Source organism: Mastigoproctus giganteus, chromosome 12 (genome assembly GCF_048544385.1).
Source record: "Mastigoproctus giganteus isolate SK-2022 chromosome 12, ASM4854438v1, whole genome shotgun sequence".
Taxonomy (NCBI): Eukaryota; Metazoa; Arthropoda; class Arachnida; order Uropygi; family Thelyphonidae; genus Mastigoproctus; species Mastigoproctus giganteus.
Window position 1 is genome coordinate 58648036 of NC_143586.1, and position 17411 is coordinate 58665446.

At 36.6% G+C, this 17411-nt stretch overlaps 1 protein-coding gene across 1 annotated transcript in view; it reads left to right on the forward strand.

The window, feature by feature from the left end:
- The window catches only part of LOC150077092 (metastasis-associated protein MTA3-like), a 512540-nt gene that overhangs the window by 26669 nt on the left and 468460 nt on the right, over positions 1–17411 (forward strand). Inside the window, exon 2 of the mRNA XM_090386731.1 lies at positions 9034–9101. Within this exon, the coding sequence (XP_090242857.1) occupies positions 9034–9101 (68 nt within the window). The remainder of the gene's footprint in view (positions 1–9033; positions 9102–17411) is intronic.

The window sequence follows — 17411 nt, forward strand, 5'->3', positions numbered from 1 at the left end:
AAGGAAGTAGTTGATCACATTCGTCCCCTTGATGTTGATGATCCTGTCAGGTTGCTGACAAATGGAATAGGTAATTTGCATCTTCATTTATTCATGAGGAGTTCTGTAGGGAGGAGAATGCTAGAAGTTTTTCAAATTCTAACAGAGAAGAGAAATTGTGAAAGCTTAACATAAAAAAAGGCATTTGGGGTGGAAGAGATATATCCAATAACAATAATGAGGCAATAAACGAAGTAAGCAAACCCCTAGCCATTATTATGAAGTCATCTTTGAATTCAGGGAAGGTCCCTATAGACTAGAAAAGTGCAAATTTATCCCTAATTCGCAAAGGGGGATCAGAAGGTGACACGAGTAATTAAAGACCATTTAGCTTAACTGCTGTTCCAGAGAAAATAATGGAATCTCTGTTTAAAGAAGTAATGCAGGACCAGCTGGACAGGAATATGGTTATACTGCAGTCACTACATGGTTCTATTAAGGAGTGATCCTGTCTGACCAATCTGTTTGGATACTATGAGGCAGTAACAGAGGAACTAGATTCAAAAATAATTTTCATATCATATACTTGGATTTCAGGAAAGCTTTTGACACTGTTGCACATGGAAGACTACTGTACAAATAGGAGCAGTATGGTATTAAGAGTAAGTTGCTGCAATGGATAAAAGGGTGGTTGAGTGGGAGAAGACAATGTGGTAATCAGTGGCCGCTGCTCTTTGTGGACTAATGTTATTAGTGGAGTCCCCCAGGGTTCGGTGTTGGGCCCACTGTTGTTTTGTATATTTATCAATGATATCGATGAAGGTATATCAGGCTTAATGTCGAAGTTTGCAGATGATACAAAGGTTGGCAGGGTTGTTAATGACAGTAATGGCAATGTGCTACTGCAACAGGATCTAGAAAATTTGGGCAGATGGGCTGAGAAGTGGCAACTGAAGTTTTAACATTGACAAATGCAAAGTACTGCATATGGGTAGAAATAACCCTAGAGAAACGTACCAACTGTGTGATACTACACTTTGGTGGTAGAAAATGAAAAAGACCTGGGAGTAATTGTGCAGTAAGACATGAAATTATCTGAGTAGTACAGACAGGCTGCTAGAGCAGGTCACGGAGTTTTATCAATGATATATAGGAATTTTGCTAATAGGGAAAAGGAGGTGATTATCTCTTTGTATAATGCAGTGGTCAGGCCATGCCTTGAGTATTGTGCACAGGTCTAGAAGCCTCATTTTAGGAAGGATGTAGAGTTGCTTGAGCGAGTAAATATAAGGGCAACGAAAGGGTGGTCTTACAAAGAAAGACTTAAGTTCTGCAAATTTCAGCATATGGAGACTAGGCACCTGCGAGGTGATCTGATTGAGGTGTATAAGGCCTTGAATGGGTAGAGCAGGCTCAGTTTTGATGGGATTCTTTCTCTTTTCTCAGGTTATGAACCTAAGGGGACATAAATTCAAACTGAGGAAAGACAGTTATAGAATAGATTTGCAGAAATTTACCTTTAGCCAGTAGGTAGTTGATTGCTGGAACAAACTTCCATCTGTTGTTGTTGTGGAAGTTGATAGCTTAAATAAATTGAAGGAGGAACTGGACAAACTTTTAGAGGGATTGGATGTGTGAAATGTTTTTGTTTTTCGCTGATGTTACATAAGCTTGCTTTCTTGCATCACAAACCTGTACTACTACTACAGTAATCTGTACTACTACTACTGCAGCACGATTTAAAAAAATTAGGGAAACATGCTGAGAAATGGCATTTCAAGTTAAACAGTAACATACCCATTGTGTGTTACTACACTCAGGGTAGTGGTAAATTAAAAATACCTGGGGTAATTGTGCAGTCAGATATGAAGTTCTCTGAGCAGTGCAGACAGGCTGCAAGGACAGCTCATGGCATCCTTGCAGTTTTTTGTTTTTATTAATGATATAACAGGAACTTGGCTAGCAGGGGTAAGGAGGTGTTATCCTCATTGTACAAGGCAGTGGTTAGGCTGCTGCATCTTGAGTACTGCATACAGGTCTGAAGGTCTCATTTTAGGAAGGATGTGGCTCTGCTGAACAGATTCAGAGAAGTGTAATGAGATTGGTTTATTGAACGAAAGGATGGTCTTGCCAAGATAGGCACTAGTCCTGCAAATTTCCATGTCTGGAGACTAGCACCTGTGAAATGATTGAGGTGTTTTGAATGGATTGAGCAAGTTCAATGCTGATGGTATTCATCCTCTTACTGAGACTACACGCAGTCATAAATTCAAGTTGAGGATCAGTGGTTGCAGGACAGAAATACAGATGTTTTCCTTCATACTCTGGGTCATTGATTGTTGGAACAAATTTCCATCTGTTGTTATGGAAGTGGTAGTTTGAATAAATTCAAGGAAGAACTAGACAAATTATTGGAAGGGAAGGGCAGGTGATGTGGTTTTTTTTTTGGCTGATACTTTATAAACTTGCCTTCTTGCTTCTACTACTGTTACTACTACTATTAATAATAAAATGTACTATATACTTTCTATTTTCTTAGAAATGTTTTCCAACTAGAGTTTTTATTATAGTCCATTTTGCCTTCCCTCTTAAGAAACCTGAGTAATCCCACATTATGGTTCTATTCCAGCAACTCTCGTATTGATTTTCTATTGTAGGTATGTCCTGATGAAAGTGTTCCCCTTGCCCATCACTTACTTCTCTCAATTTGATGGAAAAAACTGAGATAGGAATGAAGAAAATGAATTTTCAAAAGACGTTTGCAGCCCATATCTTGCAATAAACATTGCAGTAAAGTTGACACCTGAGATTCATACATTTATCTTCTATTACCAAGCTGCTAGTTATATAGCCTTGTTTGAAATACGTCGTCTTTGAGGAGTTTGTTTATATGATGCCTATTGAAAATACCTTCTTTCAGGTTTGCACTGTAAATTGGGGAACACTTTCGTTGGGCAGAATTCACTTGCTTCTTTAGTCAGAGCCACAACAAAAACATAAGTAATCTAAGCTTTATATGCAAAGATGGAAGAAAATCCTTTTTTTTTTTGTTTAACCAGTAGAATGTGTTTTCTGTTACTTTCACTTGTAAAAATTTCCCCTTTTTTCTTGTGACCTAGATTCAGGGAGTTTTGCGTGCTCCTTAGAGAAGCTTAAATCACAAACTAAGTCATTCAACTTTTCTTACATTATTAAGTGTGGTTTGTTATAAATTTTCTGGCTGGAAGTCCAAAACTGTTGAAGTGGACAGTCCATTGAGGGCTTCAACACAAGAATCCTCTCTATATTTCATCACTGTTTCCTCTTCCATAATTTTGGGGGATCTACTTTTGGCAGTCTTCATTATCTGGAACAGGCCTTAGTGCAGATGATAGGTTAGGATATTTGATGCTGTGCTTGCTTTTTCTGGACATTCCCGTATTTTTGTCATAAAAAAATAGCAGTTGTCAATGTGGTTGTATGGTTCTGGCCACACCATAGAGACAGCATTTTAATTTTTCCAGTTAGCTGCATTCTCACATTTGCAATGCAGGTAATGCAGAACATATGTGGAGCCCAAGTTTTGTCCTGATTACCATTCTTGCAACCAAAGTGCAAAAGACTATGCATGTTTAGTAATACAGTAGGTTTTCTTCCTCCAAGTTTTTGTTGTAAATAATCCACACATGGCAGAAATTGTCAGGGTGATTCAGACAGTTCCTTTGCTTATGCTTCAAGATTTTTACAATATCATGTTTTGCAAAAAACAAGCGAAACAAACAATATGCAATAGATACATAGATTAACTGTACACATACTCGCACAACAATTCTCTGTCCATTGCTAAAAGAGAGAGAGAGGTGGGAGGGAGATAGACAAGGTTGAACATGTTCACTCTCCACAACATTACTACCATCTGTGAGCACATGCAGACATTATTTGCTGGCAGTGTAATGAATCTACTCCCCTAAATTATAGTAAGATGTATGTATTATGGGTAAATGCAAAAGCTTGTATATATAGAAATTGTGATGTGATATGAAATTTTAAAAATTATTTTTGAAATTTCTGATTTCAAAAATTGACTGTAAAAAATTTGATTGCAAAGAGATAATATATTAGTGGAGATAAAAATCATGCTGGCCATTGTAATCAGATACAAGAGTATTGCTTTCTCTAACATTCTGTTATAGAAAACAGTCATCCAAAAAAAAATCTGATACAGTAAATCCAGAAAATATCCTGATACTCTTGAGTGATAAACTTACAAGTTGTAGTCACTAGTTAGGAAAGTTAAAATCCTGCATTATGAGACATTTTGATTTGCTGTCCCACTCTCTATTTGTGGGTGTAGTTATTCATTATACTCATTACAGTCATTTTCCTATAACAAACTCCTTCTCTCATTTTTGTTTTCCCAGTGCTTATGTTACAACAAACTGACTAACCATTGCATTGGCCACTCACTTCAACTAGGGGCACTGCCTTATATATAAGCCGACCGGGCTAGCCGTGTGGGTAAAGTGCCTGCCTGGCAACCCAAAGGTCGCAGGTTCGATTCCTGCCTCGCGCTTGGATCAAAGTACTGCAAAAAAACCTTGGGAGGTGCATTATGGCCACAGAAGCCTATGCGCCAACAACTACCAAAAAAAAACCTGCCTTATATTCAGTGCTTCCTAGCCATGCACATCTAGTTGAGTGTATAAGACACTGAAAGAGTTGAGTAAAATGAATGAGGAAGGTCTGTTCTCACTTGTAGATGGAAGAGGAACCAGAGAGCACAAATATAAAATCTCAGGAAATAACAGATTTGATTGTATGATATTCACTTGAGCAGTGGGTTGTGAAAACAGCAGATTAAGTTGCCGCTTATTTGTGACAGAGGTTAAGTACAAGGTGAGTCTGGCTTTCAAAGTGTAACTGGATGTTACTTTGTGGGCTGGGAATGGTATGAATATTCTGCTTTATTATATTTTTATTACTGTTTTATTTTATTTATTTATTTTCCTGGCTGATGCAGAAAAAGCCCTCTTCTTTACAGCATTTGGTCTTACAAATACTAAAAACTTACTAAGATGGCTAAGAAATGGCAATTGAAGTTAACATTGACAAATGCAAGGTACTGCATATCAGTAGTGGTAATCCCAGAATAATATGCCATCTGTGTGCTAGCACACTCAAAGTAGTAGAGATTAAAAAATACCTGGGCAGTCAGGCAGATAATCATGCAGTTGAACATACGTTCTGTGACCAATGCAGATGGGCTGCTAGAACAGCTCATGGGAGTTAGTCAGTGATATACAGGAATTTTGCCAGCAGGGATAAGGAGATAATTATTCTTCTGTGTAAGCCAGTGGTAAGGCCACATCTTGAATACTGCATACAGGTCTGGAAGATTAATTTCAGGAGGAAGATCTGTTAGAATAGGTGTAGAGAACAGAGAAGATCAAAGAGAATAGTTGGGGGGGGTAACAAAAGGGTACTTTGAGAAAAAGGCATATGGCCTTCAGGTCTGCAAATTGTATCATTTGAAAATTAGGCATCTGCAAGATCTGAGTGAGGTGTTTAAAGCTTTGAGTGGGATTGAGTAAGCTAAATGTTGATGGCATCCTTACTATTAGTTAGTTGTGGCACATAATGCAAGAAATCAAGCTCATAAAGTATCAGCCAAAAAAAAAAAAAAAAGTAATAGCAGTGCAAGAATCACTTTTACCTCTGCTTTCAGCTGTTGTTAATCTATTAGGCACTGTGCCAACACCCCTCCCCCAGCTTGCAGTTTTCCAACCCACCTATCACTGCCTCAGTAGCATTGGAAAATATTCTTTCATCCTTTCCTTTTAATTGTATTCCATCCTTGTAAAACAGTCAAGCCTGTTAAGAAGCACAGACCATGCTGTGAAAAATTCTATCCCAATGAGCCTTGCAGTCTATCCAAGGCCAGGTTGATTGAGAAGGCTCTCATCATGTACTCCCTCCTTTGTCTTTGAAGAATTTCAGACACATTAAAATTTAATCCTAGCTCATGGATTTTCTCAACATTACTTCTATACTTATTAAGCAAATCCTCAGATCACCTATTAATATTATTATTACCAACGTGTAGAACATCACCTTTTGTGCCCTTAAAAGATGATAGTTGTTCTACAACTTTGTTAACTTTAGCCCTTGGCAGACATATCATGGTCCTGTTCCACACCATAGAGACATGTTCCTGTTCCACTTGTTTTTTGCACACACTATTTCCTGTTTACCTGACAATAGAGATTTGAAATTCCACAGTACCGATTTCATTGGTAACAGTGATGTGATTGCAGAAACAGGCTTATGTTGTGGTTAGGACAAAAAATGACTGCAAAGGGCAAACTGCACTGTTTTTCATCATTTCACTGGTCCAGAATCAACCAAACATTGTACCATGAGTAAATCTTACAGGCATATACTCCAAGGAATGGCGCTTCCGTAGCCAGGTGGGAAGGAGCAGCAGTGCATAGCACACACTTCTTGATTAGACCGGGGTTCGAGCCCATCACCAAATACGGAGGATGCGGAAAGGTCAGGAAATGACCACCGCATATTCCCGCAGCAATATGGCCTTAGTTGCTAATGCTCCTAAAAACCAAAAATAACTCCAAGGAATAAGAGGTATGATAAAGTTTCTTGAACTGGCTTTGTTTTTTGAAATTGTGGTCTTGTAGTCTGTTGAGATTTGTCCCAATATGTTAGGTGACTTATATATACATTTAAGGCCACTGTAGCCTAGTCAGGCACGCGGGTCCATAAGTACACGTGCCTTGAGTGACCGGGGTTCAAGCCTGTGAACTCCTCTGACCATTTGGTCGTCCCGGAGTATAAACAGAAAATTTATTTATTTATTTTAATGCATTAATCATCCATTTATATGAAGTCATTTATTTTGGAGAATGTTTTGTTGCATTTTAAAGTGATTTATTTTATTAAGCAAGAACTTGCTTCAAATTTGTTTCAAATTAGGGAAAGTTGCAACAGAAACTCACAAAATGTGAAAAACAGCTTTAAGAAACTTTTCATACGGTCTTTAAACAGAAAGGCCTACTTTTCTGTCTCTCCTTCAGGCTTCTCTTCTTTAAAAACCAATGATTTTATTGCTCATTTGTAATGTGATCAGTGTTTAATTATCCATGAAGTTGCTAGTGAAATTGGTATTTCTTGTAGGACATGTCAGTCAATTTTAACACAAGATTTGGGAAGGCATCATGTCTCTGCCAAGTTTGTGCCTGTCATTCTTACAGGTAATCAGAGCAGTGATTTTTTAAATGCCAGGATGTTTGTCAATGTGCTGTTGCTGACCTAATCTTGCTTGTTTGTTTCTTCCTTTTGTTCTTTTATCATTATTGATCCAATTGTTAGGGTACTATTATGACCTGGAAACAGAGGACAAGGTCTATCTTCTGCAAGGCCTAAAAAGCAAGACAGTCTCAATGAAATATAAAGATCATGTTTATTGTATTTTTTGACTCACAAGGCATTGCTCATTATGAATTTGTCCCCATTTTCAAACAGTGAGGTTTTATAGCAATTGTGCAGTGCTGTTGGAGAATATGGCCAGAAAAGTGGGCTTCAGATCGCACATTTGTTGCTTTCCATTCAAGAATTTTGTGCAACAGCACCCCATCACTGTAGTTGCCTATCGCTACATTTGCTGGATCTTGCTACTCTTACATTTTTTTTTTTTTTTTTAAGTGTAAAAATCTATAGCAAATAATGCATTTGATTGTCACTAATGTTGATTTGGTAGAGCAAGCAGTGGGTAGTAATATTATGAAAGAATAAAAGCAGAATATTATGCAAGAAAGCAGGTAGGTAGTATTATACAAGAATAAAATGCAGACTTTAATAAAATCTGCTTCTCAAGATTTTGATCAACATCAACCTTCTAAGGAGCATAAGTAAGTTTCAATCAAAGCGTTAAAAAATTTAAACGGGTTTACTCTAGTTGGGGGTTTTATTGGCGCATTAGCAACTAAGGCTATAATGCGCTCGGTTTACTCTAGTGCCACCATAGATGTGTTTACATAAAATAAAACATCTTTTGTGCATACAGAGTACAAATGCTGCTTTTTTTTTTTTTTTTGTTTGTTTCCCAAGCTTAAAGCATCTTGAATGGTCTCAGATTTTCAATCACCAAGAAAATTATTCAGACTGTGACATAGGAACTTGTAACAGTTCCGAAAAAAGCCTACCAGGAATGCTTCCAGGAGTTGCAGAGGCATTGGGGTTAGTGTATACAGTATCATGGAAACTACTCTGAAGGCAATCCATCTGAATAGTTAGAAAGCTTCATTGTTTCCCAAATATTAGTTTAGTCAACATATGTTTTGATCACACATTGTGTACCACGAGAATAATCTTCAAAAGTCTCATTCTTCCTTGGCCACTATGGCACTTCAGAGATAAATTTTGGAGGGCAAGGGCAACACACAAGTGGTTCTGCAATATTTCAGTCACAATTCAGTAATAATTACAATAAAGTCAACTACTCTCTCCAAAGTTTTATTACTAAATTTATTGTGATTGAAATATTTGCATGCAATCCAACGTGTCATTCTATATAAGAAACTATCTGAAAAGTTGGCAATTTATTGAAATGAAATTTTTCAATTATAAAAATTATTACTTAGTTATAAAAAGCTCTGAGTAAAGCTTTTACAGTTTCTTGTAAATACATTGTTCTCCCATCATTGATTTTTCTACAACAGAATTATTTAAATTTTTGTTGGTTCATCATGATCTTAATTTGCTGCTTGCCTATTATGTTACATCCCAGTTAACTTTTTTGTAAATTTCCTGAATAAGCAGGCTGCTTTGAAAATTCTGCATTTATATATATTTTTCTTAATTTATTTCTTTATAATATTTTCATCAGGTAATTTTTCCCCCGTATGAACAAAATGTTCATTATTTTATTAGAAACTGTATATAATTAAATATCTTTTTAGAACAGCATTTATTAATGCTTTCTAAATGTGTATTGCACTGATATTACAAGTTATGCAGACCTTATGCACCTACACACATATATTGTTTGTTTGTTTACAGATTACGTCTATTTTGAGACTTCCTCTACTGCACCATATCAAATCAGGCGGATTGAAGAGCTTATTAAAGTAAGCATAATTCATTGATGGTTAATTTAACTTTTGAACATTATTTTATGTTTACAAGCAGTTGATCATCAAATCATGATTTTGTTTGTGAACATGGTCAGAACCAATTTATATGCAGTGCCAATTTTTCAAGATGGTTGGATTTATGAATAAAGCTGCTATTGACTTTGAATATTTTGTTTACTGAAATGGAAACAGCTTTGCCCTTCTTTCTTAGAAACAGCTTTAATAGGAAGCAAACGAGCAGCAGCATTATGACAAACTTCTTTGACAGCAGGAACCTTAGAAAAAATTAGTTAAACACTGAAGAAATGTTTTTATGAATTTTTCTGTATTTGTACTTTCTCTGCTTGCATATTGAACAGATTTTTGTGCTGGTTATGTTCATAATACAGTATGGTAGTTTGTTTTTTTTTAACATAGTTATCCATTATTGATGCTGACTGATTTGCATTCAGGCTCTCTCACATCATTACTGTGATTATGTAGATAACACAACAATTTTATTAATGAATCATTTAGTAGATTTAGACTTCAAGATATTTCTGTATGTGCATGGTGTCCACCAAAGAGTCAGATACATTTAAAACTAAGTAGTTTTTTTATAACTAGATGATACAAGATAGTACAGTATTTGTTGAACAAGACAAAATATTTTTGTGACATAAATGCCATTTAATGTATGTGATATGTAGCATGAACCCATTACAGCATTCTGCCTTTACGTGGGTTCATTTTAACACAGCAAGCATAATGGTTGCAAATATCTTTTTCCTGTATCTCAGTTCTTGACCCTTTTTTATCTCTACTGTAAGTGATATAATCCAACATGGAAAAAAGGGCAGTTCTATTTTGTCCAAAAATTATGGAGGTCACATGTTTTAGACTTCCACCGTCAATCTCTCTCTCTCTCTTCTAGACACACAGAAGAAACATGAGAACATGTCCCACTGGACACGGGACCATTGAAAAGATAAAAGCGTCATGGAATCAAAAGTGCTTCAGGTTTATCTATTTACATTCAAGTTCAAGTTTAGCTAGTTACATATGAATGATGCAGTTCTCACAAGCATTTCTCATTGTGAGAACTGCATTATTCATTAATGATTCAAAATAACTCTGTCCCAGTTTCATTGAATCTCTAAGGTCCAGTTATCTCATGAAGAGTCTCAACCACATGCTAATCCCCGGCAAATCTTTCTGTAGATCAGAGCTTCCTAAAGTGGTAACAACACCTTGGGGTTGCACATCACATCCCAAAAGGTGTTGCCAAATTCTGGAATCATATCATCATTGATTTCACTCATTTCCTTTTATGTATATACACTGTCCTACCATTAATATTCAGACACCTGTCTTTAGACAAAAAAAGAGCTTTTATTGTGTCATTTCATATTTTTGTGCTGAAACCTTTTGCTTTTATGATGGCCTTCAATCTTTACAGCATACTCTCAGCCAGCTTTTTATAAATGTCAGGTGATATGTTTCTCCACTTGCCGATGATCTAATACATCTCAAAGATCAGTATTCTGGGCTGGCCAATCCAACTTTTCCATGCCCATGTCCTGAAACCACTCTGTTACGACCCGAGGAATATGGCATGGTGCGTTGTCTTGCTGATAAAGGTATGGGTCTTCCCCGAAGTATTGCCATAGTGTTGGAAGTGCATAATTGTCCAGGATGTCCTGGTATTGCACAGCATTCACGGTTTTGTCAATAACAACTAATGGGCTCAAGCCAAACCATGAAAGGAGCCCCATACCATGACACTGCCTCCACCAAACTTCGTTGTTGGGAGGATATAATTAGGAAGGAACTGTTTCCTCTGTCATTTGCCGCACCCAGGAATGGCCATCAGACTGGTAGAGTGCAAACCTTGGCTCGTCTGTCCATAGGACTGTTTTCCACAGCTCAACAGTCCAGGATTTGCACTCCTTACACCATGTTAATCGATGTCTAGCATTTGTTGAGGTGATCAATTCTGTTGAACTGTTGAGGCAGTTCTTCTGAATGTGTCATCTTGCATGCCCACTTTTGCAATTGTCTGTTCGAAGCCCAGTGTGCATATTTATAGCAGGTTCTGTGATGTGTTGCATGCATAGGGCCTGTTTCCCCATCCATGGAGGGATGTCCGGATATTAAAGGTAGGGCAGTGTATATATATATATATATATATATATATATATATATATATATATATACACGGATATAATTTATTGGTAAAAATACCACTTTTAGCAGTATACGGACACCAACTTACGGAAATTCAACTTTACGTAAGTTCTTGCTGGTCGGTGCAAACTTAAAAAAAATCGTGGAAACCTATTTTACATCTGTAAGAATAAATGGAAGTATCGTGAAAATATCGTAATGTGAACCGAATAAAATTTTTTAATTGCATTACACTTTCGTCGTTATCATATGTTCCCTTATAAGAATCAGTTTTGAATGCCTTTGTTGATATTTTTCTAAAGAAAATTTATGGAAGATACTACCATAAAACAATAAAAACAATTTGCACTTTCCGGTTCATTGAGCTTTTCTATTAGTGCAATCTATTAGAAACGTGTAGTAAACTCAATTTTATTGCCTTTGCGATAATCCCAATAACTGGAATTCTGTGGGGTTTTGTGTTATGGTATTATGGTGAAGTGAGTTCCCATTCACCGAAATCTTCATTCATATAAAAAACAAATAAATTTTCAGAATCTTCCCTTCATTCCTATTTACTTATTAAATTGGTGAAGAGAAAGGGACCAATGGAAAGGGCAAATGCTGGCAGTGCTAGGAAACGAAACAAAATTGATTTAGAAATGAAGATGATTTATTAAGACGTACAAAGCAGGACAAATTGTATTGTACAATTTGTCATGTATTGTACGGAATTAAGTCTTGCTACTTCAACAGTGAATACCATTTTAAGGAACAGTGCACGTATAAAAGAATATGTTGAAGGATCAACACATTTAAGATCGACAGTGATCACAAAACAGCGTTCAGGTGCTATATCGAAGATGGAAAAGCTATTAATAATATGGATGGAAAATCAGATTCAGAAGTGAGTGCCCCCGAGCCCAATGGCCATTCAAGCAAAAGCAAGAAGTATTTATGAAGATATTAAGGATAAGTACAGCAAGCCCCAAGCCAAATTTGTGGCTAGCAACGGGTAGTTTAATAGGTTCAAGCATCGTGCTGATTTCCAAAACATTAAAGTATGCGGTGAAGTCTCCAGTACCGATTCTGCAGCTGCAGAGAAATTTTGTGATGTGTTGGAAAAAAACCTTCTAAATCTCCACAGCCCTCAACTTCTGCAGCAGCATGCTGATCAGCTGGAGAGTTAATTCTGGCAATGCTAGTCTCCTCTCTCTCTCTCTCTCTCTCTCTTTGTAATTTTATAATTTTGAAATTTTTATAATTTTTTACACTTTTGTAATTTTTCTTGTGAATGAGATAAAAAAATCAATAAATAATTCCATTTACATGTTTGTTGAACATTTCTTTTTTGCTTCAATCAAATTCAGTACACATAGTTGTGAGTGCTACATTGAGGAAATTCCATCTTACTTAAAATTCGACTTAGAGTTCCGTGGAATGCAACCCTTACGTAAGTCAGGGAGTGATTGTATTAAAATTTGCCATTTGTTTATTCATTTACCTCACATAACTGGAAGTCAGATAGCTTTGTATACATAGTTTCTCTTTGAAATCTGAATGTGATGTACAGGTGACCCCCGCTTAATGCTGATAATTCGTTCCAGATAAACAGAGCACTAAGTGAATCTGCGCTAAGCGAGCGCCGCAATCCCATAAGGAAACATATGTATTTGTGAGTTGCGGTCGGTGCCATAGGATATTTCCTAATCAATAATAAACGGTAGTGAAATGATGCACAAATGTCGGTCAAAATATTTAATATTCAAATATTTGTACGTATAAAAATATTCTTCGTTACATATGTATATAATTATGTGGTAACTACTTATGTATCAAAATTAAACTTAAAATTCCAATTAAAATCATGAATTTAATTGATCTAAATTGATTTAATTTAATTGATGAATTTAACCATGAAAAATATGTTGATTTTGTGTTATACTTTGGCCCTCTTCCTGGTAAACTAAAAGGAGTTCTAATTTTAAATCCTCCACAGCATTACCACCAAACAATAGTTTTGAAACCTGGCATGTTTTTTCTTCTTTCAGTATGAAACTTATTTTAGGCATACGTTTCCAAAAAGGTCCTGCTCATCTATGTTAAAAACTTGATAAGTATAACACATAATACCCTTCTTCAATAATTTTAATAAGTTCTTTTTTGAAAGTTTTGGCTCCTTGATCTGCACTTGCGGCTTCTCCCTGGATTTTTAAATTTATTCAACCAGCCCTTACTAGTTTTAAATGGTTGAACATTTTTTTTTTAGGTGAGTTTTCTTCATATCATCATATAGGCTAATCTCTCTCTCTGTCTCTCTCTCTCTCTCTTATAATATTTAACTTAACTGAATTCTGCAGATGATATTATCTTCAATAAAATTGGTTAGTCTCACCATTTCAATCCTAATAGCTGGCCTAGCCCTAGTTGCTTGCAATGGAAACAGCTGTCTTTCCCATTGCTAAAATTAATTCTTTATTTTTTATAATTATTCTTACAGTTAAACTTCCCAGTCCTAAATTAAATCACACATCTGCTTGTTGTTGACCGGAATTGATTCGCTTCAAAACGTTTAATTTAATTTTCAAATCCAGTCTTTTTCTTACATTTATAGTCTTCGTACTTCGTCCAGACGTTGTCGGTTTTTTATTCTTATCCCCCATTATTAGCTCTTCGATTGGTTGCATTAATTATGATACAGTGTTCGAGTAAACTGTCAGTTATGCACAATGTCTAATACTGTACTGAGTGATGACTAGACTTCGGATAAATGCATATAATGCAAATATTACATGCAATAAACTTGATCATTTTTTAAAATGTTGATCTCGGAACTACATAACAAGTCACTGTACCGCAATTAAATTAGTGTGCATGAAAATTTCACTGAGCATGGAAAAATTTCTCAAGTCGGCGTGGGAAACATTTTAATGCTGTTTTGGTATTAATTTTCAAGCTCTCGACTCCATCAAATGAAATGAAATTTCGTTAAATATGCCAAAATTGCAATCTGTAAAAGAGCATTATAGTCAGATACAGGTTATAATATAAGAACAGTGTTATAACGAATCAGTGTAAAGCGAACTGCGTTATAACGAGGGCCTGCTGTAGTCCATTTCAGATGGTCTTGGTTAACCTTGGTCTTAGCACTGCATATCATACCCTCTCTTAATCTTTCTTTATATGTTTTTGGCCAGAAACAAAGGAAGTTGTATACTGTTTCATTTACTGAAAACTTTAAAATAAGAAATAAAAATAGGATAGAGTCGTGAATAATTACAAAATTGTGAGTGAAGTGTCAAATTATTTTTGGTACATGCACAGTGTGCTGCTGGCTCAGTAAACCAAATTGTGATGATTCTAATGACCATTTATAACTTGAACATTGCCTTGCCAGACCACGTGATTGAAGGTCATCAGCTTCACTGTTCTTCTGACAGTACCACTCACAAAATTGTCCTTTTCAATCAGGATTGTTTTGCAGAATTACATGCAATGGCCAAGGCATGAAAGTTTGTATATAATGTTCTTACTTTGTTGGCTGGGAATAGTATGAATATTCTGCTTTATTTTTCATAATAGTTGACCAACTCAAAATGCAGTACTCAAGAACTGCCTAGTTGACTTCTTTGTTAACTGGTCCACTTATAATGGTTTTGACATTTTCTGGACTTTTTGACATTCTTTTTCTTCCACAGCTTTCCTTATTAAAACTGTAAACAGTTCCACATTCTTAAAACTTTTCACACTGGTGGATTATTATTAGATGTGTTGGCACCTTTGTCCCATATTGACATTCCCATACCTGATGAACCTCTTTCATCATGTATGGGAATGTCAATATGCTTTCATACTTCCAGTATACCATTTCAGAATACACTTCCTTTCCTGAAATGTTAGTTGATCCACTCATCTCAGTGGATGACCAGTTAATCTGCAATATAAAGAAAACTTATTAAAAATCTGTTTATTCTAGTTTTAAAATGAATAAATGTTTTATTCAAATTGGTCAATCTGTCTACAAAATATGGCTATTTTAAGTGATTATGTGTAATTCTAACTTACTTTGCTAACTAACTCATCTGCAAAAAGATCTAAACCTCCGAAACACTTCCTAGTTCATTTCACAAATATAAGTGGTCGCAATTCTAATCTCAACGATGTCCATTTCCACTTTCTATAAGTCCTTGAATGGGTTGAGCATGCTGAATTCTGATGGGCTCCTTCCACTTGTTCAGATTAAGAACCTAAGGGGGCATAAATTCAAATTAAGAAAAGACAGATGTAGATTAGATGTGCGGAAATTTGCCTTTAGCCAGCGGGTGGTTAATTGCTGGAACAAACTTCCATCTGTCGTTGTGGAAGTTGATAGGTTAAATAAATTTAAGGAGGAACTGGACAGGCATTTGGAGGGAATGGCGTGATGATTTTTTTTTTTTTTTTTTTGGCTGATGCTGCATAAGCTCATACACTTGCTTTCTTGCATCAAATGCCACTGCTACTACTACTACTACTTGCAGTCTGCCAAACCCCATGTACTTTTTCTGACAGAATCTCAGTTATTGGTTGATTCAACTACTGCTCATCTGTTGTCCAAATTATTCACTGTATGATTCCTTTCGCCTCAAAGGTGGTACTTGTGCGTATGTCCGTTCCAATATTCCCTGTCAGAGACTTGGTAATTTGGAATCTCCTCTTTTCGATCTTCTGTGTCTCAAAATCTCTCTACCTCATTGTGTCAAATTCATCTGTTTTTTTTTTTTTTTTTTTTTTGGTAGTTGTTGGCGCATCGGCTTCTGTGGCCATATTGCACCTCCCAAGGTTTTTGCAGTACTTTGATCCAAGCCCGAGGCGGGAATCGAACCCGCGACCTTTGGGTTGCCGGGCAGGTACTTTACCCAATTCATCTGTTGTCTCTACCGTTCTCCCAACTCCACTAATCACTTAGAGCTCTTTGACTTCCTCTCTTTGCAACTTGACTTTCTCCAGTCCAACTTTCCTAACAGAGATAATTTTCCTTGGTGATTTTAATGTTCACAACTCCAGCTGGCTTCTGTTTTCTAGTTACACCGACCCAGCTGGTCGAGATGCTGAGGCTTTTGCAATTACCAATGACCTTGCACAGATTGTTCATTTATTTCCAAGAATACCAGACAATCCTAACCCCAGGGGCTCACATCTGGTGAGTATGGGCTTGGCACACCCAGGGTCCTCAGCTAAATATCATCATTCTTCTCTTTCTTGGTGATTTCCTTCTACTTCTCTCTCTCTCTCTCTCTCTCTCTCTCTCTCTCTCTCTCTCTCTCTCTCTCTCTCTCTCTCTCTCTCTCTCACACACACACACACACAGGGTAACTAAAAAATTTTTTTTGGCTGGTGCAGCATAAGCCTCAGGCTTCCTTGCACAATATGGCTAATAATAATAATACAGCCAACACGCTTGATCTTTTTCTCACAGGAATGTAGGAATGGAATCCTTTATCCCACACTCCACTTTAAAATCTCGTCCTTTATCTAAACCTTCGGTTTTCCAATACGTGTGCTAAGGCCGTTCAGGAGAAGAATATTGCATATCGTAATTGGCTTGTTTCCAATTCTTCAGTTTCATTTTCTGCTTACACTAAAACTCCCTACAATTGTAAAATAGTTATTAATCAGTCCAAACTAGATTTTGAACAGTCTAAAAGTAGAAAACTTGCTTCTTGCCTTAATGGTAGGCAATCATTTTGGTTTCTTGCCAAAGCTGTTGGCCGCAACTTTTGCCCATCTTTGCTCCGACCTCTGTCAAAACCTGTTGTCACTTCAGCCAAGGATAAAGCTGACCTGCTAGCATCCCATTTTTCTTCCAACTAATCTATTAATGATCTTAGTAAAACACCTCCTACCATTCCCAACACGCTCCAGTCAATGCCTCCTGTAGTCTTCTGCCAAAAGGATGTCAGAAGGTTTGACGAATCTTGATGCTAAGAAAGCTCCAGGTCCTGATCGTATTTCTCCCCTTGTTCTCAAAACTTGCGCTTCTGAACTTACTCCTGTTCTTTGCCGTCTGTTTTCACTTTCTTATTCCAAAGGTGTTTTTCCTTCTTGGAAATTTTCTCATATCCAGCCAGTTCCTAAAAAGGGTGGCAAATCCCTCCCATCCAATTATTGTCCCATTGT